The sequence below is a fragment of the Temnothorax americanus genome, unplaced genomic scaffold, assembly GCF_048541705.1.
Source record: "Temnothorax americanus isolate GAGA-0224 unplaced genomic scaffold, ASM4854170v1 Scaffold7, whole genome shotgun sequence".
Lineage (NCBI taxonomy): Eukaryota > Metazoa > Arthropoda > Insecta > Hymenoptera > Formicidae > Temnothorax > Temnothorax americanus.
Window position 1 is genome coordinate 961,938 of NW_027509792.1, and position 25,301 is coordinate 987,238.

At 41.8% G+C, this 25,301-nt stretch overlaps 2 protein-coding genes across 2 annotated transcripts in view; both read left to right on the forward strand.

Moving 5' to 3' along the window:
* The window catches only part of LOC143906196 (uncharacterized), a 46,694-nt gene extending 31,333 nt beyond the window's left edge, over nt 1-15,361 (forward strand). The window contains exon 2 of the mRNA XM_077422080.1: nt 1,677-15,361. Within this exon, the coding sequence (XP_077278206.1) occupies nt 1,677-3,206 (1,530 nt within the window). The 3' untranslated portion in view covers nt 3,207-15,361. The remainder of the gene's footprint in view (nt 1-1,676) is intronic.
* A 7,393-nt stretch (nt 15,362-22,754) lies between these two features.
* On the forward strand, nt 22,755-25,291 carry LOC143906203 (uncharacterized). The gene is made up of 8 exons (XM_077422101.1): nt 22,755-22,990; nt 23,507-23,683; nt 23,750-23,936; nt 24,016-24,144; nt 24,225-24,410; nt 24,507-24,774; nt 24,845-25,034; nt 25,112-25,291. Exons 2-8 carry the CDS (start codon nt 23,584-23,586, stop codon nt 25,195-25,197), a joined length of 1,146 nt encoding a protein of 381 aa, XP_077278227.1. The 5' UTR covers nt 22,755-22,990; nt 23,507-23,583; the 3' UTR covers nt 25,198-25,291.
* Nucleotides 25,292-25,301: the final 10 nt, after the last annotated feature.

Genomic DNA, 25,301 nt, shown 5'->3' on the forward strand with positions numbered 1-25,301 from the left:
TTGTGTGGAATGAGCTGTTGCATTATTGTTGGAGCGAACGTTTCTGCGTTTCCTGCGGTTGTAGTTGTGAAAAGAGAAATGCAGGAAATTTAGATGACATTCTATAAAGAAGAATTTATTCCCTATATCCTTGCCAGAATTCCGAAGCGACCTAAGTCCATATTTCATTGAACAAATAAAGGAGGAGGTAGATAACTTTCGATTCGATTTAAGGTCGAGAAGCTTTTGTCCATTCAGAGCCGTCGATATCGTTAATAAACGTGTTCGTGTCGATGCCTGGTACCTCGGTTCCTTGATCCACGAAGACACACGCTATTTTTAGGCCGAGATTTCGTTGGAGGTCGCCTCCAACCGGTATTGATCGTTGGAAATTATAGCTCATTGAAATCGCGCATCGCGACCGAATAGTCAAGTCTGAAGCGAGCCAAGCTGAATCCTGGACAATCTCCAACGTGTTGTTTCTGTTTGCTACACGCGCGAAAGGGACGATGCTACCCGAAATATTAAAGTAGGCCAGAAGGCACGGATTATCGAATTGTGTGCACGACGTTCGCTAGCGCAATCTGTCTCACCCATCTTTCAACACAGTCGTCCCACAAGTATCAGGAAACATAATAATCCCGACGATTTCGAGGAAGCCGTAAATAGAAGATAGAAAACACTGAGTAGATATACGTAAAAATACGAAAGATACGAAAAAATTAATTATCGTTTCCTATCGCGATGCAAGCAGAAAGATATTAGACATTCTCATTTATTATATGTAAGAAACTTTCTGACATTTCTCCGAAATTGGATTAGTAGGTAATTTTTAACGTTGATATCATGCGGAAAGACATGTATTATTACATAAAAATACATTAATCGCTTAAATACATTAATTAAATGTTATTGCGGAAAGAAACATTATTTTATGTGACGAGAAGATGTGCTGAAGTGTCGCGTTGCTGCGAGATGAACGCGCGCATCTTTTCAGCGTGCGATCGTGCAGTTGTTACCGAGGCACGTTGTGATTGAAACACGGTGTTACGTTCGGCGAACGTGAGGTAAAATTATCGGGCCATCATTACGACACGTTCGCTGCCAGGTGCGCCATATATAAACGATACACTTACTTTACGTGGGCCACGTGCATCATTTACGAACTGGGAACAGATATATTCGAAAGCGCGTGTATCCGATTCGAAGTGCATCCCGTTTTGCTGCCGGCTGCTTTACTGCCACTCTTGCGCAGAAATTATTAACGAACCCGAGCTTTATACGAACTTGATCGATTCTCACGAATGAATATATATCTCGGCATGTATATGTATAGTTATGGCGTCATATCGAGCTAGGACAGGAAATTTTTCATCATTCTATATCCTATATAAATATTCCAGATTTTATATTCTAGATAAATTCCATATTTTACAACCAACATTCTAACTATCCCTCTGTGTTTGCAATTAATTTTTTCGTCTTGTTTTTCGAAAAACGAAATTTTCATTCGAATATCGCCAACTGTATGAAAATGAAAACGATCATCTACCTCTAAAATTTACTTGTTATACACTCAGCGTGAAACGCCGTTTTCTCAATCTATCGTGTTATCCGATTAATTATACAATTACTAATCGTATCATTGAAAACTGCATTGATTCGGTGCGTTAACGAGATATCTCCGCGTGTTGCAGGTGATAGATTTCGGTTCCAGCTGCTACGAGAATCAACGAGTATACACCTATATCCAGAGCCGCTTCTACCGTGCGCCGGAAGTAATATTGGGCGCGAGATACGGGATGCCGATCGACATGTGGAGCCTCGGATGCATCCTGGCGGAGCTGTTCACCGGTTTCCCATTGCTGCCGGGCGAGGACGAGGGAGACCAATTGGCGTGCATCATAGAGATGCTGGGCATGCCACCGCAGCGGCTCCTACAGAACTCCAAACGATCGCGTCAGTTCATCAGCTCGAAGGGCTACCCGAAGTACTGCACCGCAACGGCGATGCCGGACGGCACGACAGTGCTAAGCGGGGGTCTATCGAGACGAGGGAAGCTGCGCGGTCCACCGGGCTCGCACGATCTCGAGCGCGCCCTGAAGGGCTGCGACGACGTTCTTTTCTTGGACTTTCTCAGACGTTGCCTCGTGTGGGAGCCGGAGTGCCGAATGACGCCGAACAAGGCGCTGAGGCATCCGTGGCTGCGTCGTCGATTGCCGAGGCCGCCGGGCGACAAGAACGACACGCTACCGGCGGTGACGTCGACGCAACCCGCGACCACCGGCGGCGGTTCCACCCTGAGAACGTCCGCGTCCGGCAGTAGGAGTTCCAGCAAGACCAACAGTCTGCAGAGCAGCAATAACGCCAGTGACGACGTCGCGACGAGCAAGACGACGGGTCAGCAGACGAGGGGAAACCGTTTAATGGAGGACATGGTGCCGGCTTACGCGGGTTATTCGTACAACGCGTCCCAATTACACGGCGGTACTTGGGGCACCACGGGGGGATTAAACAGCGGCCATCAGTCGCTGAACTCTATCAGCGGGACCGGTGGCGGCGGCGGCGGCGGTGGCGGCAGGTGCTCCTCCAGCAAGACCAACAGTCTGCAGGGGGCCAATAACACCAGCGACGACATTTCCACGAGCAAGACGACGGGTCAGCAGAGAGGAAATCGTTTGGTCGAGGACGTGGTGTCCGCTTACGCGGGTTACTCGTCGGCGTACGGCGCGTCTCAGCTGCACGGCGGCACCTGGGGCACGACGGGGGGACTGAATAGCGGCCATCAGTCGCTCAATTCCGTCAGTAGTAGGAGCTCCAGCAAGACGAACAATCAATTGCAGAGTGGTAATAATGCGTCGAGCGGCGATATTTCTGCGAGCAAGACCGAACGTCAGCAGCAGAGAGAGCGCGTGAGCGAGTTGCCGGTGACGATCTTCGATCCGTATCCTCTCGGGTCTTACGGTTGTCTGTCCGAGTCCCAGTTGCACGGGAGTCATCGGTCGAACCAGAGTAGCAGCCATCAGTCGCTCAATTCTGTCGACGGTGCGACGACCGGCAAGTCGCAGCGCGCTCGTCAAACACACCAGGCGCAGCAGCAACAGCACAATAACAATGGCGCGTCGCACGACAATTACAGCTCTCACGGCTCCTCGAGCAGCTCCAGCCGGTTGGTGCTCTCGTTCCAGCCGGGAATCCAAGAGATCCTCGAGGAGCTGAGACAATAGGCCAAGACGCGACGCCAATCGCTCTTTTCTCCTCCCTCCGATTCGCTCGCTCGCTGCCGTTCTCGGTATTGCTACTGACGAGCTTTTCGTCACGAAATGATCACGCGTTTTCCTCGTAGACAGAAGAAAACCCGTGAAAATAATGTAAAAATAAAGATGATTCGGCCCCGGTCATCTAATGTGAAACTCGGCTGTGTCTCGCTGCCTTCCGTTCGGGCGACGTCCGAGCTGCGCTATCTCGACGTAGCGTCGAGGAGGGTTACTTGCGGTCATAAGGGTGAATAGCTGTTTCATCATCGATCTCGGATACATGTGATTCACGCGTCGCGTTTCTACCGCCGCCGCGGTGTGGCTAGTTGTCGATGGGCCGCGAATCTGGTTATAATCTGGTGATAAGAAACGAGATGTTTTCTATGAGATTTCGTAGGTCGGAGATGTTCTCCTTTTAAAGGCGAATGCCGAACGTCCGTACAGTTAGCGTTATCCGAGAAAAATCATACAAAAAAAAAATGAATTGGAGGAAAGACTCATTTTCGCGGATTCGTCACTGGTTTATTATAACTGATTTCACGCCTTTTGTCTAGTATCGCGTTACAAGGTCGGTATTCTCGAAATCGTACCTTCAGCCGCGGCGACGTCGCTTCGCGTTGCTCTCCGGTCTACTCGTTTCGAGATTTATTCCGACGGCCATTGCCTCCGTCGTGAAAATACGCGGTCGGTAAATACGCTTGGCGGTAAGAGACATCTTTTCCCGCTACGACAATATCTTGAAAAACTTCAGAAATTCTCGTGAATGGAGTATGGAACGATTGAACGCGCGATTGTGTGTCTTAAAACACTCGTCGTCGAGTCCTTTGCGGAACGTACAATCGTGGAATCAAAAGGCGCTTTCCTTTTTCGACGAGTCTTCGAAACGCGCCCCGGAAATTGCGAGGACGATCTCGACACTCGACATAACGCGACTGTTATTCATCGCCTCCCGGCTGTCTCTCGTCCTTCGTAAAGCTAGACTTTACGTTTTGTTCCGACAAACGGTGAAACGTAAAACTCAATTTTTCAAAGACATTTCAGGTCTGTGTGACAAATCGACTAATTGACGGATAAGTACAGAGACGTACGCAATGTTACTATCAAATTTGAAATGCACTTTTCCGTCATTAATACGATTTGTTGCACATACTTGACAAAACGCGGCAACAATTCGAGCGAGAATCGCGCGAATCGCTTCATAGACCGTTCACGGAAAGTTATATCGATGAAATCGAATCGCGCTTGAAGAATAACATTGTATACACGTGACGATTTTATAAAATTTATAGGTTTTACACATTTTTTTTATAATTGTGTTTTGTAAAGTTGTCTGTACTATATACGTTTAAATATTAGTGCTTGTTTTTAATCAATTAAAATAGAACGCGTTAAGCAATTATTTTTCCAACATTTCTTTCGGTCATTGAAATGGACGGAATGGACGGAATTATTTTTTTAATGCTTTTGACGATACTTTTTATTATGTACGTTACTTTGTAATTAATTACACACTTACTTTATTATTTTTTTCTCCTATTATCATAATTAAAGATCTTATTATGCGGCTCTTGTAGGCGATAGATAGAGAAGGCTGCCTTCCCTGCATTAAATTGCTCACTATTCGCGAATCCATTAGTGATGAATTATGAACGCTCATTACGGTTTTCAACCGAACGCAAAGTTCAGTCAATTCTGAAGCGGGCTTTGATTAAAAGCAAGCACGGTGAACCGGGGGAAACGCCGGAAAAAAAATATCGTACCTAAGCGCGGCTGCGTTGTACTCCCGCTTACTTTACGGCGGCTCCAGCGTTTAATCCGATGCGATGAACGGCGCGACGCGCAATTTACGACGGGAAGAATCGCGCTCGGTTAGTTAACTTCTCTCAGTTTCTTCTGGGCTAACTGGGTTAATTTTCCCCTCGTGCATTCTCGTATTCGCTGCGTACATTTAATCGAGACGGAAACGTCCGGCGTGTTACGGTAGCGGCCTTTTCTATCCCTTGCGGTTCTCGCTTGCGAGACGTGTGACAGTCGCGTTTTTCACGCACCATCCGTCTTTCACGTTCTTCTTTCCCTCGCGGACACGTTCGGTTAGGTCTTACGGGAGCGCGCGTCTCTCTAGCGAGAAATCCGGTTTAAAGGACACACGACAAAGAACCGAAAATAAAAGGGATTTCCCTTTGCTCGCGCGGGGTGAACGACTCGTGTCCTATGATCGTTTTAGTTCCGCATTATTATCGATACCTCGTAGATCTTTGTATAGTCTCCGTTATGAATGGACGGCTTTTATATGTGGAAAACTCTGAGATAGATTTTTACAATTGTTTCCAGAAAAAGAACACGATAGTATCTCTATGTAATGTAAATCATTTCTACATAAAAGCCGCTCAAATTCACTCATGGCATCAATTTACATATCAATATCAGTTTAAATTAGAAACTGTAAAAATTGAGAACTTTTTATTAAATATATTAAAATTTGAATTATTTAATTAATAATTAATATTAAAATTAATTATTTTGTAAGGAAGCAACAATTTCAATGTATATTGTTCTGTAATGATTGTTCTACGGTTATTTTAAAACCATGTCAGAAACGCATTTTACTACGTAACTTTTTTCGAAAAAAATTTTGCGAATATTTATTTATTTGTGCGAGAAAGTGTACAAGAAAGTGTTGTATTTTTTTTGTATGAAAAAAAAAAGACAAAAGAAAACTCGATATTCAAGCCGATATCAATGATCGATCTCCTACTGTATAATTTCATCCAAGTGCAAATATATTATTGGCAATAGAGAAATCATATTAATATGCATCACTTCTTCGCTGAACCATTGTTAAACGTTGATGTGCTTTAATTACCACTTCCTGTTTTATCGCGTCGTCATCAATTTTCCCCGAGTTATTTCAAGCTCTACTTTGTGCCCGACCGTAATCGTCAGGCGATCTCTTGTTCACCAGAACAGCTTTCGGAGCACGGACAGCACGCGCGGTCCGCGAACAATGCGATGACTCTGGCGATGCGAAATCGCTAAATTTAGGAAAAAAAACCGCGTGCGCGGGGCGGGTAGTTGTAAGAGCCGATCGTGGATGAGTGACGAGACGACGACGACGAAGGAGAGAAACACGACGAGAAAAAAAAACCGAAAGAGAATGGACATGTAAAAGGCGGCGAAAAGAGCGCAGCCGACAATGATAGCAGCGAAGAGCGGCAAAGTCGATTAAGTTTGAAAGAGATCGGAGCGATCGGCGGATTTAAAAAATCGTGATACCGAACGGCATGTCTTTGTGATATGGAACTTAGGCGTACTGGGATTTATACTAACGAATGTAGATAAAAAAGTATATATATATATATATATATATATATATATATATATATTATATATGTGTGTAAAAATTACGTATATTATGTTATATCGAGGTGATGAATGAATAGTTTGTAAAGCGCGCGATGTAGTTTAATCTCGTCGTAGATAGAGTGCTCGCAAAAGTATTGACGACCCTCTTCTTTTCCTTTGTACAAGGAATACAAGGTGTACGAGGAACGAGTATCGATCTCCTATTCTTTCTTCGAAAATATCGCTCTTGGAAACAATATTTGTGTGAATAATATATAATTTTAATTAAATATTAATATTAGCAGAATATAATATTGATATAATACATATTATTATATTTATATATAATTTGTGTTATATTATATATAACATAATATTAATATATAATTATTGATATATATATATATATATATTATATCATTAATATATTACTTATACGTAAAAGATAAAAAATCAGAGCCTTTTTACAATCGATACTTGTTCTCACTTCAACGACCGAGTATAAGAATAACTGGGTTTTTGATATAACTTTGAGTAACAGTTCAGGTTGAGCGATCGAGAACGCAGGACGATCTTTGTGACGTGTGTGACACGAGCGTGGGTTTCGAGTTTGGATTTCTTTCATCCTCTCATCACTAAATCGATCCTAATCCGCGAAAGTATATCGCCCGATTATTTCGTACGTGTAATTTTAGCGTGCAGTAGTATAGCTTTTTTAATTTCTCAGCGATATTATCTCGTAAGTTCTCTTAATCCGACTATAACAGAACGAATTACGGCGACATCGAGAGAATCGTATCGCAACGCGTGCGCGTTCGCGAGAATGCTCATCTCGTCGAGGGATGAAACAAGAACGTTAATCGGCCGAAACCCGGAGGGAAATAATCACGATCCGTCGTCGCTGCGCCACGTCCCGGAAATCGATCGGGAAAAAAAATGTAATCGACCGGTCTCGACGATCGCACGCGTGCATTACTTTAGTGGGCGATTAGCTTGGGACCGGTCGTCGCTACCACTGCCGATAGCTCGTTAGGTAGGCGCCACGCTTCATTTTTCGCAAGCTGGCTCATTTGCGCGAAACCTAGTCTCCGTTTTTCCCCCGTCCCCGAAATTCTCGCGAATTAACACGTGGAGTGCCGCGGCCGACGATTCGCTAATTCCGCATGCAAGGATACCCGTTTACACCGATTGTACTCTATGCTGTGCAATGCGGAGGCACTTAGGTGTGCGCTGTGTACATATAAATACATTATAGTAATTGAATATCCTGTATACGCACAAATGCCTACGCGGTAATCGGCGATATATCTCATCGAGAGAACGTGTTTAATGCCTAGACACTTGTTACGTTACATTATACGACTGATCGCGATGAATAAAATAAAAGGTAAACATTTCAAGCGATAATTGAAGATAATGAACGATCAAAGATTACACGCGAGCGACTCGTAATGATCAATTTTGTTCAATCATAAATTTACATTCTCAGAATATATTCCGATGGGAAATATATCCCCCCTTATACTCTTGTTAAATGTGGATTGCGCTCTGGCTTTACGATAGTCGACGTGTTACAGTTTCAGCGGTGAAATCAAGTATTTTTTTAGCGTGCTGGAATTACGATGTATTAATTGGCGTAAATTACTGTGTGTAGGCGAGCTTGTACTTATACTATCTTAACGAGATTCAATCGGAGAGTAACAATGTGGCACTCAACGTGTTAATCACTTATTTACGATGGTTGTACTGACTTAATTTATTTCCTCGCTGCTTCGACCGGTAATTCACGTTTACCCTTTCAGTTGTCGCGGCACAGAGCCATTCGCGTGTCGCTGCCTGATCTCGGGAAAGATCGCGCGAAAGTCCGTTCGAAACCATTTTTTTTTTAATGTGGCATGAGTAATAATCGGTCTTTCCTCTTTTTCTCGTCTCTTCGCGCTCGGGGTTTAATGACGCTTTTTCTCGCCGTTCATGCGACGTGTCCTGAGATATAAGCGATTTTAAGCTTGTAACGAAACAAGCGCGAATCTCAAGGTTGGGGTTGTTGGTGAATGAGAGATTGCAATTGTCTGGAATTTTTTCGTGGATTCCTTCGTTAAAAAGTGCGCGGGTGGTTGCGAAACTCGCGGTGATTTTGTCCCTTTCCATTCGCAACAGTGTTCTTCATTTAAGTCGTCTAACGTGAGAAAAAATGTTACTTGTGCTTTGTTGTTCGCGATTGTCCCTTTAATCGCCTTAGCTGCAGCATCTATTCAAAGCAAACTGGTTATGCGGTAAATGAGAGATCCAGATTTTAATATAAACGTTTTCAAATAGAGCGCGGCAATTGATTCTTACAAAAATAGACGCGAGACGCGGAAATTCCTTTATTTGGCATTTACGATCGGGTAGAGAAGGTATTTACGGAGTGATAATCCGTAACGTTGTTTAAATTATTAATTTCAGATATGAATATTTAACGAGACGTTTATCATACGCGTGAAACGGCTGGTGTAATATGGAATTCACGACGAAATTCGGGAAAATCGTTGCGCCGATCGAGCGTAATCGAACTTCGAGACTTGGGTAAACGGATCATCGCGGTAAATTTTTAACCACGGACGTAAACAGCGCGTGAAATGCATTATTTGACCGGAAATCGATATGCGACGCATCGGAACAACGCGAAGAGAGCGAGCAACTATATACGCATGAGAGAATGAAGGAAAGATCGATTTCGAATTAAAATAAAATCGACTCCAGCTATCGGTTTAGGATTAATAATTATCCTTGGCGAAAAAAGTGACGTAAGTGCGGAAGAAATCGGCGGATAATAACGAGAGAACGAGTTAGGCGAGAGGAAGGAAGGAAGGGAGAGAAAGAGAGCGACCGCGGGACAAAACGACGAGAGACTGTATTACGTTTCTAACGTAACGATGTACATGTACTATATACGTGCGTAAGCGTTTGTATGATAGTTAAGGAATTTTTCGTAAAATTAACCGTTAGGAACGCGCGTTTAGCATACATCGTGTGCGTACGCCCGCGCACCCCCCCCCCCACACACACACACACGTGGCGAACAGGTGCCTCGGAGTTCGTTGAGCGCGTTCAACCCCTCTCGCTTCGTGACCCCCGTCCCCGTGGCATCCCTCTTTATCACGTCACTCGCGACGAATCGCGCTTTGCCGGCGTGTACCGTCGCTCCGAGAAGGGAGAGGGCCGAGAGTTGCGTCGCGAGTGAAAATCTCGTATTTGCGAACCTCCTCCGCGCTTTGATCCCATCGTACTAGACTTCGGAATTTTCGTTCTCGTTCTCTTCACGAACTTTCTCACTCGGTGACGCGAAACTATTCTGAAAGCTGAAGATGCGCATCCTAATATCGATGGAAGAAGAATCTGGGTCAGAATTGTTAAGGCTCTGTGCCATTTAAAAATTTAATCCTCAGATTGAAGAATTCTCGTTTTCCTCGTCTGTATACGTTTAAAATCTCTATCTCTAGTTGTTGCTGCTTTTATATTTTTGGTTAGTGAGTTTAATTTTAATTTTTTTGTACGATTTACTCGGCCTTTTATTCGACATTAAAGGTGATCTAAAATAACGAGGGGCCAGTTGCGCATATGTATGCACATTAGATGTAATGCACATATAATTTACATTCGCTTACGCTAAATTGCTGAGTTGAGCGTTGCGTTTAGTGTCTCGCCTAATGGACTCGCTTACGACTTCTAAGAACCGTCGGATTATTCCATAATGCGACCAGTTATTCTGTAATAAACCTATCACTATCCGATGGATGCCATCTGCAGCCGGGTTATTCCGGGGAAATTGCGTGGAAAATTGCTTTCGCGAAGCGAGGACGGTCGCGCGAGTCGTCCGATCGATCGGCGATTAGCGATGATCGAGGGGTCGTCAACCGGTTAGTCGCGCACGTTCAACGGAATTTTTGGGTCGGGAATTTTCACGCCGAAATGCATGTACTGCAATTTGACTTGGGATCGAAGAGTGAGAAAGAAAAAGAGAGTTTTTTTTCACGCGCAATCGCGCGACTCGGTTTCGCGGCGCTGAGACTAGTCGTTGAAGAAACGATTGTGAAACGACAACGACGAGCGTTCGTCAAACGAATGTTCGCCGAATTATGTCCACGATCATTCGCACATAACGATGCAGGTAGAGGTACCTGTTTGAGCGATTTAGAACAAAGCCACTGTATTAAGTCATATAGATAAGCGAGAATTTAGGACCGGTTTCTCTCACGCAAATGTGTCGCGCTTGGCTTCAGTCTTGGTTCGTTCGATTCTCTGTTTCCTGATTCGTATATAATCAAAAGAGAACACTTTTTTCGAAGCTTTGAAGATATTACACTGAGAGAAATTTAGATGACAACAAAATTTGAATTTGCTGCGAGTAGCAATTTTTTTGCTATTGCAACAAAAGGTTTGCTACTGTTGCTAAATTAATTAGCTCTCGCAACAAACCAAGTGTTTGTTGTTACTATAGTGACAAATGATTTGCTAATACAGCAAAAAATTTCTCTCAGTGTACACACATATATCCTTAACGGAAACTCATTTAAATTCGTAGTTACTCAGAAGTAACTACGAATTTGTGGTTCAGTTTCTGTTAAGGGTATAAATTAACTGCAGGATAAGGCATATTTCGTTAAACAGAAAGAATGATTTGTAGAATAGATAAGACGGATGAATAAGCGATAATAACAAACCCTGTATATGCGGAGAAAGAGAAACGGATCGATCGCAGTTAGCGCCAAGCGATGAAACCGGCTCTTAGACAATGTAATGATCATATAGCTGATAAGAAAAAGAGAATACGTGCGGAGAACAAAGTCGGTTAGCTAGTAGATTAATGCTGTTTTTTAGCGACCAGGACAACACGTTTCTCGCTGTATATTTATTTCCCCATCGCGACCCTCTTCGCCGAAGGCAACGACCAATCGATCGCGTGTCGCCCATCCCCGTTTACGCAATCGATTTTTATTCTTATCACAACGTGATAATTGTAACGCGTATATATTTTACGGTGAAAACGAAATTCTCTAAACACGACCTTATAAATCTATGATCAATTTTCGTTCGTATTACGATCTGTATTTCGGGCTTGGATACCTGTCAGAATTGGCGGAATCAAGCGAGAATAATTGTAAATAATAAAATGGTTGACAATCATGTTATCATCGATCGAACGTATATTAAGTGTCGATTTCTTGGAATGTAAAATCGTATTTGAAGTAAGCCTCTAACATTAGGAAAACATTGGTTTGTTTCGTACTTGTGCCTGAAATATCGTGTTGTGACACGCGGCAAAAATCGCACGCGTAAAGGGGGGTCTAAGATCCGGTTGCGCTGACGGCTCGGTTGATTTGGACCGTCTGGACGCTTGAAAATTTTGTGTTAACAAAAACTCGAAAGTCGGATTCAGAGAAATTAGATCTCAACTGAAAGAATTTTCTTCTCGATCCGAAATAGAGGTTCTTATTGTCGATTATTGGCTCTCGATACTAAAAGTTATGGATGTTCAGCTTGGTTCCGGTTGGCGATTTGTCTTATTTGCGGGCCGGAGCTGTAGAGAACAATTGTGAGAAAAAGAGAAAAAGAATTGAGTTAACCCAGAGTTGAAAATCAACCGACGTCGGTGCGCGCCCGGGGTTCCGCAGTGTCTTTTATTTCGTACCTAACGAAACATTCTAGATCGTTGTTCCTCGGTCACTGTGTATGTTGGTTGGTGACTGGCAAAGCCTCAAGTTTTTACCGTAACCAAAATGGATTTTGCGTTGGACACTGTTTCCTATAGCTCTCGAAATGTATTATAGATTACGTATGTACGTGCCTGCGAGAAAAAAAATAATACTTGGCGATACAGAGACACAAAGATACAAAATACACGGACACACACATGCACACGCAATCCCACGTTCGTTACAATCCGTAGCCTTTAAACGCTCGCATCGCATCTTTTTACCGCTAAAGTGTATACATCGCGGAACAAGTTCATGGCATAAATTACTGTGTAATGTCAATGTCGCTTTGTTCCTAGCATAATCGAAGCGCATAATCTCCAGGCTGCGCAACGCGCAGCTTTAATATTCTAGAAAGCTGAGCGGAGTGCGTATTAATTAATTATTGCGCGGTCGCGCGGCGAACATTGTGATAGCTACGTAGTTGCGAATCGTCGTCGCGCAGCGATAACAAATTGTGATCCGAGATTTATACTCTTAATCCGTAAGTCGTAGCACGAGGAATTACATATAAATATCATTTTAATACGTCCTGCATTATGCCCCCTTGGTGTATATCGATCACTTGCAAACATGCGGTTTAGAGATGCAAAACCGCATCTATACGTCATTTTTCACATATCATATACAACACGCTAGATTATTAAATTTTAAATTGTCTAATTTTAAAATAAGGTCAAAGATGTTTATTTTTTAGAAAGCGAGTTGCTTTTACTCGAAAGCTAATAAGATTATTTCCTATTTTATTTCGCAACTCTCGAGTCATTCGCGCGAAAGGGAAACGTTTTATTAGTTTGCATTTTATGAATTTTATTGATTAATTCGTTTTTCGGATTGAAAATTCGGATGTATCGAGACGCTATATACTTTTTCTCATGTTATTTTCAAGAATTCGCGCTTTTGTTCCCGCGCATTTATGTATCCCGACTGAATGTGACTGAATTGCGCGAACTACGTCTGCCCCTACGCGTTTGTTCCTAGCCAAATATTTTTCACTTTGATCGCCAATGAGAGGGTGAACTTTTGAGATAATTTTGCAGCGCATTTTTTAAATATTACGAAAAAGGTGAGACATCTCTGTTAGCAATTAATATCGTCGCAACGTGAGTGCGGTCACGACCACTGTGCAATCATAATTTTTGCAAGTGTGTGTATAAGCTCTCTCGCGAGAAAAGATGAAATTCGAATGGAACGAGGAATGCTGCCACAATTACCTGCGTGGTTTCGAAGGTACACGCGTACAACAAAACACACATACACACAATATATACAAATGCGTACACGCTCTCTGTCTCTCAGATGATACGTGCGTCGCATACGTACTGGTCATTATTCGTTTGCACGCACGTCCTTTCCACGCACCTCTCGTACCCTTGATGCCCATCTGGAGCAGGGCGTTTTCGTTTATTTTACGATAATACGTCTTTTCGGTTATCGTTTTACTTAGTCGACGGTAAGACTTTTCCTATATTTTAAGTTGTCAATGTTGTGTATAAGGATATGTTTGCGCCGCTGCGACACGTCTGGTGGGGGAAAAGGGGTCTCGGACACATGAATTAATTAATCCTAGCATTAACCAAAGGGGAAAGTTCGCTTTGTACCGAACGGTTATTAATGTCAGAATTTTCATTAGCTTATTATGATATTACGGATTAGAGAAAGAGAATATGATTCAATAATCTCTCTAATTCATCTCTTCAAGTTTTTTTACATATTTCAAATATATATATATACATATATATATAATCGGCGATTTTATTAATATATTACAGAAAAAATGTATTTTTCTGTTACTTACAACTCCACGAAATGTATTATTTATTGTTTTTTAATATTTTTGATATTATAAAGAATATCTTAAATATGCTAGGATAAATTAATATTTTAATTCTCTTACCGAATTTTTGAGGCATTTAGTTTCAAGTTTCAAGGAAAACCGCGATCGATTGATGAGACATTGTTCTTATCACGTTTGACTATCACGTGACTGCCGCTTGCATTTATGCATTGCGCATTTCTTTTCTATTTCGTATTATTGCAGAATACACTCTACCGAAGGGTTCGGTGTAAGAAACCTACGATACGTAAAGCGCATTTTTAGATACGATTTCATGTTTAAAGTAAACTACATCGAATTATGGGACTTGCTATTATTTCCGCGCACGAACTCTTTAATTTCCTAATTCTTTAATTTTCCCTTTGCACGAACTCGCTCGTGTCTTTCCCGAGTTTTTCACGGACCGGATGGCTCGCAGCGGCTAATTGTCTCGGCTTTTGTACCGCCGTAAAATGCGCATTGTCACAAAACCTAAAAATACACAAACACACATACACGCATACTCGACGCGCGCACGCACACACACACACACACACACACACACACACACACACACACACACAAGGACAAAACAGACACACGAATACGTACACACATCCGTCTGCTCCGGTTTTACGTAAGGTTATGCTAAGTTCTTAGGATATTAACGTGGCTTCTCTCATTTTATTTAAGCGACAATGCAAAGTTTGATCTCTTACTCGTACATACATCATTATGAATATAAATATAAATAAATACACATTACATGGATAATCCGCATAATTATGATTACGCGAGGAATCATGCTCGTTGCGTCCCTTCCCTCCCGCGTCCTTCCCTCTCACCTCCGTACCCTCTTCGCGATTAGCGAACTCCTTCGATGGAACGAGGGGACGAGGTGCGTCTCGTCGCGCGTTTCTCTTCTCCACCGTGGGGAACACCGCATGTTATACATATATAAATATATATAAGGAAAGAAAAAAAACAAATATACAAATATACTATAGGACGCGATTCGAGCGTTCGACCCACGTGTAAAGATACACTACCAGTCCCACCATTTATCCTCGTCCCCCGTCTCCCTCCCGGGTCATCCCTTCCCTCCTCTGCCCGCAAACAATTGTAAACGCGTTCTCGCCGCGAGTCACGAAAGCGCGAATATGATTTTTTAAAGAACTGCTCCGACTTGATTAAGAAACGAAATAAACGCTGCTTATGACAGTTAAAACGGCTGTACACGTGCTTTTTCATATCCTCAATTCCCCTCCCGACTTTTCCCGCTCCCGAAATGAAGTCGAGAACGAGCGTTTGACCTCGAAAATAAAGTGGCTTCTGCCAAGATTTCTGTTGAAATTAGAGAAGATTATCCTCCGAAAGAGCCGAAGAAGCACCAATCTAGAATTGACCTAGATTAATTTGCATAGCAAAAAGCAAGAATGAGGTAAGTGCATAATTTGTAAGATCCAATCTGAATATGCAGTCGTATATCTAAAAAAGATCTTGCAAATTGTGGGCTTGACTCGCTCGTACATTAAAGTTCTTAGAATCAATATTATTTTATTCGTATCAAGGAAATCTCGATTTTCCATATTCTTCCTCCTAATTTGTCTAATCAAACGATATTCAGATAAGCATCGTTATAACAAGTGTCTTTTTATGTCTTTTTGACAGTGTAAATGGGCGAAAAATAATGTCGACGGAAATATTTTGGCTGATCACGCACGCGAACAATATTAATCACGCTAGAACGTACACTCTGTGTTTTCTCGCCAGGTGCGCCCGGCATCGTGATATTAAATAATTAACGAGCGCGCGTAAAGTTATATCGATGACATCTTGAGATATGAGGGCCACCGACGAAGCCGACGCCGAGGTATGGTATTATAAATCTGAAACTATCGTCTTTGGCGGAAATTTCCATCTAACAACTGAACGCGCGGGCGGATTTATTTCTCTCTCAGCGGAAAAAGAAGAACGGGATCGTATATCGAGCGTGAAGAATGGCCAAGAAATCAGATGGGTTTCTCTTGGACGTTTATTGCGCGTCGGAGTGTTGTCCGACTGGGCTCCGATGGAGCTTTACCGCGAATCAACGAAGGAGAGACGGCACCGTCCCACGGCACCGGAATGGTCTCAATAATCCTTGACATTTGTCACTCGGATCCTATATCGGGGATCGGTGCTTCGCTCTCTCTCCTCCGAGGCCGGGCGTCTAAAACCCCGAGGTGGACCCGAATCGAAATGCTCCGCTCGTACCACCCATTCGAGTGCACATAAGCCGGATAATAATTATGGACACGACGTCACGCGTGGGTGATTCTCTCGGGGACGGGTACTGAATTACATCGGACCAACGTCATTTTCGGCGGAGGAGAAATTGTACTTTAGAACGACGTCATCAATCGACGTCGGAATATTGCCCTCTTCGCGAACCCGCGAGGAATATTTGATCCGTCCAATTATTTCCCACAGTTTTACTTTTTAACACGGAACGGAATATCTTACTGCGCGAACACCTCTCGCGTTTTACGTATGTATGTGTGTATTCTATGTTCTGATATTACGGGGGAAAAATTATATCGGATTAACGTAATTTTTTCGGCCGGGAGAATAATTGTATTTTAGAGAGACGTCATCAATCGACGCCGGAATATTGCTCTCTTCGCGAACGCGCGAAGAATATTTGATCTGTCCAATTATTTCCCACTGCATAGGACCCTACAGTTTTACTTTTCAACAGGAATGGAATAACCATAACTTCTCGCATTTCACATATTTATGTTCCGATATTACAGGGGAAAAAATATATTATGAGCGGATTGATGATGTTCGTAAGCAAAGCGAGCCTCAATGTATGAATTTAGGGCAATTCAATTATATGCCACGTCCGGTAAATGAGAGAGTAACCCATTAAGTATACTTGACTGATGCATATCGGACCCGGAAGGACGGACGGATATGTATCATCCATGCCTATTGATTACATCTTCCGGTGAAAACGGGACGTTGCGCAATGTCGTCGATGTTTGACCGCGTCCAATGACGTGCGCCCGCGTTACCGCGTTTGATATAGCGCTTATCTGATGCGTTGCGATCATTACCATGTACCACGAGTTAATTTTTATATCGTAATTTTATCGTAACACGTGTTAATTTCCTTGATTCACCTGAGAATGTATGTAATAATAACGTGATAACTTTACGACAACTAAATGGAACGGGATAAAAGTTTAATCGTAAAAAAGGATGAACGCAAAAGACAACGTGAGAATCATATTCATATATCACGTTTTTATAGAAATGTAAAAATACATCTAGTATTGAAAGCACAAATATGTGTTCTGTTTTTATTAATACTAAATATAGAGGAAAATTAAGCAGCGGAAAAATGGGACGCGGGTCATAGTCCTTTACAGAAATATCCGGGCAAGTGGATCACTTTCGGACGAGATAATAGCCGAACGAGCACGACCCTCGAAAATTCAGAGTAATAAGACTAGTTATAAATATTATTATCCTTGTCGTCGAGAACCGGCGTCCTACGTTACAGATAATTATAATCCCGGCGCTGGTTTTTCAACGTAACGCGATCGATATTCCCCAAGCGTGTGTTACGACATTCCGGTTAATTCTGCCTATTATTATCGTCTATTAATATAATGCTCCGCTCGAATAACTCGATATAGCACTCGATTTGCGTCAATATTGCATTATTTTCAGACGCGACGTATTCCCTAAATGTACCTCTTCTCGCAATTGGCCGTACAACGTCGCTCAATTAACCTCTAAGCCTATTGATTAACCCCTTGCACATTATTATCCTTGATTCAGTACCAAGTATTCGTTACAAACCCTTAAGTCATTCTCGGACACTTTGATTCTTTTTATATTACGGTCTTATATTTACGACATGCCAAATTTAACAGCGCTTCACTTCGAAGAGAGAGAAATGTTTTATTAGTTGGAATATCGGAACGCGACAATTTATAGCCTGTGTTGTACGATCGAGCGTTCTTATCTCATCGTTGATTCAATGCTATCTCGTCGCCATCGAAAACATCAGAAAACGATGGAAAATCAATCCCATTCGGATTCCATAGCCGAAGCTACGCGCGTTACGTCCCTCTCCCAGAATCGTGTCCGGGGAATTAATGCCCGAGTCTAGAGCACCGATATATCGGTTCCCTGCAAATGACCTGGTTCGCTGCAAAGGTTGCAAAGGGTCAATTAATCACAATATCACCGTCATCCGCTTCGCGTTACCCCCGCGATACGTACTGTCAGCCGTCAGCCTCTCTCGCTTTCTAAACGCTCTCGTTCATCACCGGCACCCGATATATCGGCTGTTTTCCAACACGCAAGCGAAACCCGACACATTTTCTTGCATTATTTAACTTCGATTAAGCGCATTTATCCGGCACCCGATCCGCTCTCTTTTTGCTCGCGCGATGAAAGATGCATCCGCGATGTCGACGGCGAAGAAGATAAATTCGCCATCTTAGACTCGATCAGAGACGACATGCAACATCTTAATCGAATAACTCCAAAATTTCTTGCCGCTATAAATAAACTGCCAAATGAAATTTTAATATTAGATTCCTTGGAGTATTTTACAGTCGTTGCGAGAGTCGTGATACTCCAAAACAGAAGGCACGATCGAAAATATGAATACTTAACTTTTTAACAAATTTAAGTATCGCAAATTTTTTTTTATTATAACCAAAAGGTATTAAACAATCGTACGTATATTTGTCCATTTTGTATTTCGTTGAAATACAACTTTTCAAATCGGTTTACGCCCCTTTGCGTTTAAACCGTAAAATATCCAGGCTTTAACAATATAAGAGGGAAAACCTACGAAGCACAAACGGGAAACAAACATAACCGATGACGCGAACGCACGTATGAATGAAGCGGGAATTTTACGGACACGTGATCCGGCGATCGCGCTTTGCTCTCGTGCCTCTGCATTTTTCAGAGCAACACGTCGCGACGGACGGGGGCGCAAATGTGGGGCAAATCGAAACTGCAATTATCCGACATTGACTACCTCCTCGGTCGGGGGTCGGGGGTATTTTTAATCCCCCGGTGCGGGGGAGCGGTGGCGACGTCGAGCTTGACGTCAAGCGGGCTAGAGACGCGGATGATTTGCTCCGGCCGCTCCGGCGTAGTATATACATACGTATATACTTTGTCGATAGCATGGGACGCGCCGCCGCTCAGGTGATCGATCGGTCACCGCCTTCGCTCTCTCGCGATCGTCTCTTCTCTCCCGCTGCGATATTTTCCCCCTTCGTGTCTTGGGGGCCGCGCGTCTCCCGCGCACCGGTGATCGATCGCCGTCTGGCCTTGAGATCGCTCGTCCGCCACGCGGAATATCGATAATTTTAGTCGCATTGCCCCGTTAAATCGTTAAATTATCGCCGGGGGCACGAGAAGGGGAAGATTGTCTTCTCGAGAAGAAATCGGAGACGTACGTGTTATGCAATAAATCAGGGACTGCGTACATTGTGAAAAGGACGTATAAAGTGTACATTGCATACCTATTTCGCTAGAAATTGTATGAGTTTTGCACGTGTCGATGTTTCTGTATATATATATTTTGTATAATGTATATATGGTGTAAGATAGACAATTGAGTCGAATGCTCAGTTGCGACTAATGTCTTATCAGAGAATTACAAGAATGGTAATGATATAGTAATCGTGAGGAACATGACGTCAAAAGCATTGTAAAATACTAGTCACAATGATAGTCTGATAAAGAGCCTATCCATATTTCCACCGACAAATGTCACTGAGGATAAATGCAAAAGTCAAGGGGAGTATAATCGTTTATTGTAAGTCACTCACGACTTGTATCGGGCCAGCGGCGTAGCTTTCCCCTTTGGAAGTATCTTCCTATTTCTCAAACACGTACGATACAACTTTATTAATGCGTAATACATTGCTTCACTTCATATCTTGTTTTAAAAATGTAAAAACATTATTATACATATATAAAATATATAAAATAATATATGTACATATGTGTGTAATAATATCAAAATTATGAACATACAAAAACAGAATTTTATACATACACACACGCCCACATACATATTATATATATTTTCCCCTTTGTGTACTATTATTATCCAGTAAGTAGTAAAATAAAATAAAAAGCATAAAATAAAAAAATAAAGAAATTAAATAGAAATATTAGAACTAATATTAAAAATAAATCGACATTGCGCATAGGGATGACCTAATTTCACAATTATTCAATGATTATTATTACAATTAAGCGTCTATCATGAAACTCTGAAAGCAAAAGTGTTGTCTGTGCATAATAAAGAGATATAAATACGTGGAACGTGCATGTGTTGCACGTGCATGCGCCGCATCCCTCGGCAGCTACGCCTCTGGCCGCTGGCTGCAGGCGTCTTCGTGCGAGTTACGAGGAGGACAGCCAGGCCGAACAATGATCCCGAAATGTCCTCGCGCGCGTTCGGTTAAACCGGTCTTTAAGAGGCAAGCGAGGAGATCGAACCCGTGTGTCACTGTACCGCCTGTTTACCGTACCGACTCACTTATTTTCGGCCCGCGCGAATTCAATGGCAAGCGACGCTGGCGGTTTGCCAGCGGCGCGGGCGCCGCGACGCTACTCCGATCCCTGCGGACCCTTCGACAGTCTCTCTTTGATTTAACGGCGTACACCGATACTCTCTTGTAAAAATCAATGTCGAACACCCGTAGCTGAGAATATTTGTCACTTTGAGAAAAATCATCAATGAGATTTTATAGGATCTAATGAGTTTGATCTTCGACCGAAGATGATTAAAAGTTGTCTCTCGTGATTTGGCTAAACGTAATGTTCAAATTTTAAAGGATTCATTATACTGAGATTGAAACATAAAAAGTAAATTTTAAAGTAAAAGATTACTTTTTAACGTTACTTATGCATTACTCATATGTATAAAATAATGTATTGAATTGTGATTTGTTATTTACATTAAAACTCTATATATATATATATATATATATATATATATATATATATATCATTATCCTCTTCTAAATAATATAAATAATAGATGTGCATGGATCAAAAACTGTATCAGTTATATATACATATGTACATTTTTAAAGCTAATATAACCTTTGGAACTGATATTTTCGTGTTAATTAATTCTGTTTCAATGTAAGTTGTTAAAATGAGAACTCGTTAAACGAGATATTTTGAGGAGATTTCTAATTCCTTAGGTAATATCATCTAATTATGAGACTATATATATACACACTTGTTTTTCTGCTCGTAAACTTATTTCTGTAGTTGCTAATATATATCGTCTTATTATTATAGTATTATATTAATAATACCATGTGTAAAATATATTATTATAATTATATGATATATTATATATTACGTATATTATATAATATTATTACAGTATATATCGTCATATTGCGATATATGAAAATAAAACGTATAGCGAACATATTACAATAATCATCAATGACAAAACAGTATCAAAGACCTGTAATTCTGAATAAATTTTATCATTATTGAGCCAAGGGATATCTTGGACCTCTTGGACATGTTCAATCGACGCATGTAACATGTAACATCGCATGCGTCAGGTCGAATTTGCGAAATACAAACATACGTAGTACATCATAAAATAACATTTAACGAAAAATAAATCTAAAAAATACGTAATTAAGACAGACAACAGTTTCAGACAAGAATGCAAAAATTCGTCAGTATCGCGCTCGTCGAATCAAACGTGAAATTACCAATGGCTATTCGCGAGCGTTGATTTTAGCGAAAGAAATTCAAGGAAAACGAGATTGTGTGTGCAAGCTGTCACATAGGTACCTGGCGATAATTGTGTGCCAACTGCACCTCCGCTGTGTTCGGCGAAGAAATGACGCTGTGAGATGTATAAAGATCTTGGTCGATTTCGGGAGATGTAGATCATCCGGATCGTTGATACTGAAAGAACGCGATATGCATCAGGATGGAATCGGATCGATATATTGAGTCGAATTGACGTATTAAATCGTATACCGTCCAATTGAGGCTGCGGTCCATTTGACGCTACAAATGCTTCGAAGCATTCCTCTTCTCTTTTCTTTCAATGAAGACAGAAGGAGAGGAAGAACGCTCCAAAACATTTCTAGCGTCAAGTGAACCGCAGTCTGTATATCCGACGTCTCACGAGGCATCCACAAATTTTCACGCGAGAGATTCACTGGACGATAATAATCGACGAGCGGCGCGGCAACGCATTCGAATTCGCTTTTTCACGGTTTCTTCGCGGGGCGCGGAGCGTCCCGCCGTTCGAGAATGGGCGTCTCTCGATACATCGCAGCTCTCGAGATATCGAAGCGGCCGCGACTCTCGCACTCTCGCTCGTTCGTTCCGGCTTTCTGCACTCGAATGGAGAGTGCAAGTGCAAGAGAAGGTGGAAGAATTTAAAGAGAAAAGTGCAATCTCTGTTCTTCCTTCTTTCCTCCATGAAGTTGCATCTCTTCCGTTTTATTACCCTCGACGCTTTTCCTCGCTGTTTCCTCCCGCGGCCACGAGTCTTCTGAGGAGGCGAGGCGCTAATGCACGGCAAATATTCACTTATGATGATTCAGCGCAGGTCGCAGGTGGTTTGCTGTCGCGCCAAATTGAGGAACTGTCCGTTGCGAGCCGATTCAAATCCGACGCTACGCTCCTACGATTCCAATAAAATCTTAATATATCTGCTACTTGTCGCTCAAGTTCGCTTAAAATGTGTCGTTATCCGCGACTTCGAATAATCAGCGTAAACATCGAGTGAGAACGATGTGCTCCGATCGTGAAACCGCAAACGGTTCCGGAGAGCGAAAGTACAATTGTGCAAAATTCTCGTTCATAAATACCGAAAATCGCAATATCTGCGATTACTTTTGTATTTTTTTTTAATTTTCGTCATGTTCCCAAGTGAATAAAGTTTTTTTTTTTTTTTAATACGCATACATTATGAACTTTGTTAATTTATTATTACCCTCAACAGATTTGGATTTCGTAATTTTAATCAAGTAGCTTTACCGCGACTTTTCTCCAATTGTTTGTCGCGTTATCGTTCAAAAATGTCCGTACGCAGATGTATATGTGATATGTAGAGATGCTGGATGTATGGAGTTCAGGTTCATTAAGTCCATTGAACCCAAATGACTGTGGGACTCAGTCATTTCTGTGGTTAATTTTGTCTTTGATTTTGACCGTGCGGTTGATCGTTGATTGTTTTTCGCGCACCCGTTGTTACAAACGTATATGATACAATTATAGGTCTAGTCTGTATCCGCGCTCTTTCTGTATCGCAAGAGAAATTTTGTTTATTCTAAATATGTCGTTCGACACAGAATAACGAAGGACCATGAATTTCCCGTTGGACATCCTGAAAATTAGCGAGATCTGAGAGGACCCATTTAATTCCAAGATGATTTGGCTCTTGTTACTTGTTATTCGCGAAACATCAGCCAGCAACGGCAATATGATCTTAAGAGACCTGGGAGAGAAGGAATATTCCTTGATAAAAGGTAAGAAAGCTGAAAACGTAGGAGAACCGATAAGTAGTAGGTAACGGGAAATATTTTTCTTTTCAGCAAAATCATCGCTGCCACAACATGGAAAATGTTGGCATACCGCGCTACAAGCGTTGGAGAGCAGTTGTGGCAAATTGAACGATCAGGAGCATTCGCTTCTCGCCTTGCGCCTAGCGAATTGTTTCCTGGAGGATTCTGGTCACGCGACCTACGACTGCTATCTCAGCGAAACGGAAGACGAGCGTCGGTAAAACGAGTATTTTTTTAATTAGTTTCCTATACTTTACGCTTGATCTTGCGATAATCGGTAAATATTTCTTTCATAGGAAATGCATTGGCGGCATGGCTGACCGAGCGTTCAGTGTTTACAATGAATTCTACACTCACGCAACTCATATCTGTTCCTTTTTGAATCGTGAAGCTTGGCAGGCTGAAATTGATAACACCATCAAGTTGTACGTACATGCATATAATACCCTCTTTACACGTTGTAAAGATAAAAAAGCACTCACGTATTTCTACATATATGTCGTAGATTGTTTCAAGTATCTTCCCGAATGAAGGATCAATTGCTGGAAGCGTCGCAAATGCAAGGTGTAATATTGAACAGTCAAAAGGAGGGTTTGCGTATTCAAAATGAGCTTTTAGATCACGGCAAAGAACTCGAGACCGTACTACAGACTTCGTCCGAGACAGTTAGCAACATGGTGTCGGATTTCAAGTGAGTTCACAAAGCTGATTTTTAAAACGTTTTGAAATTCGATTCGGTCGAATAGTAATTAACGTGAGTTGTCGATTTGAAATTCTTAAATTTTAGAGAATCGGCTAAGGATCAGAAAGAGCTGCTTTACGAGATCTTTTCATATATACGCACTTTCCAAAGCTGGATTATTGGAGAAGTGTCTTGGTTTCAATCTATCATATTTTACACCGTCAGCTGTATTCTCTGCGCGTTATTCAGTTCTTCGAAAAGAACGGTTGATGCAAGAGTTGCGCTTTTTAGTATTCTAAGCTTAAATATTGTGGCTGAGAGAATACTGGTTCAATATTACGATAAGATTATTCCTCAGTCTCCGGATGACAAGGTAATATTATTATTATAAAATTTCCAAACAAATTGTTCACCAAAAAGTGCTACGCTGGGTTCTCTTACAGACGCACCTGTTGAGTACGACATGGTTGTACAGAAAAATTGCCTTAACACTTTGTGCTGCAACATTATTCTGTACATATTACTATTATAAAGACGGACAGTTAGAAAATTATAAGGCTTTACAAAGAATTGAGCGGCAATTGGACGTCATTCAGAAAACTACAACTATTTCCGACAATATTGAACCAATTCGTATGTATCGGTATGGATTTTATGACGTAAAACTCTATGCGAGAGTCGTATCGCGTTATAAATTGTATCGTGTTTAGGTTACTCGAGACGGCTCGCGTTGAAACGTTTGCGCACGATTTCTGATAAACTGGAGGACACCGCCGACGTTAAGAACAGCAAATAATTATTTTAAATTAAAAACCTATCGTGTATATGTGTGCATGCTTTACTAATATATAATTGTACAAATTAAATTAAAATGAAAATATTTATGAATATTTACAGAAA

Bases quoted from the DNA above. Each gene is read 5' to 3' on its own strand.
- LOC143906203 (XM_077422101.1), top strand. From the start codon at position 23,584: ATGATTTGGCTCTTGTTACTTGTTATTCGCGAAACATCAGCCAGCAAC. The intron at 24,145-24,224 runs GTACGTACATGC...TATATGTCGTAG, and splicing joins ATTGATAACACCATCAAGTT to ATTGTTTCAAGTATCTTCCC. The intron at 24,411-24,506 runs GTGAGTTCACAA...CTTAAATTTTAG, and splicing joins AACATGGTGTCGGATTTCAA to AGAATCGGCTAAGGATCAGA.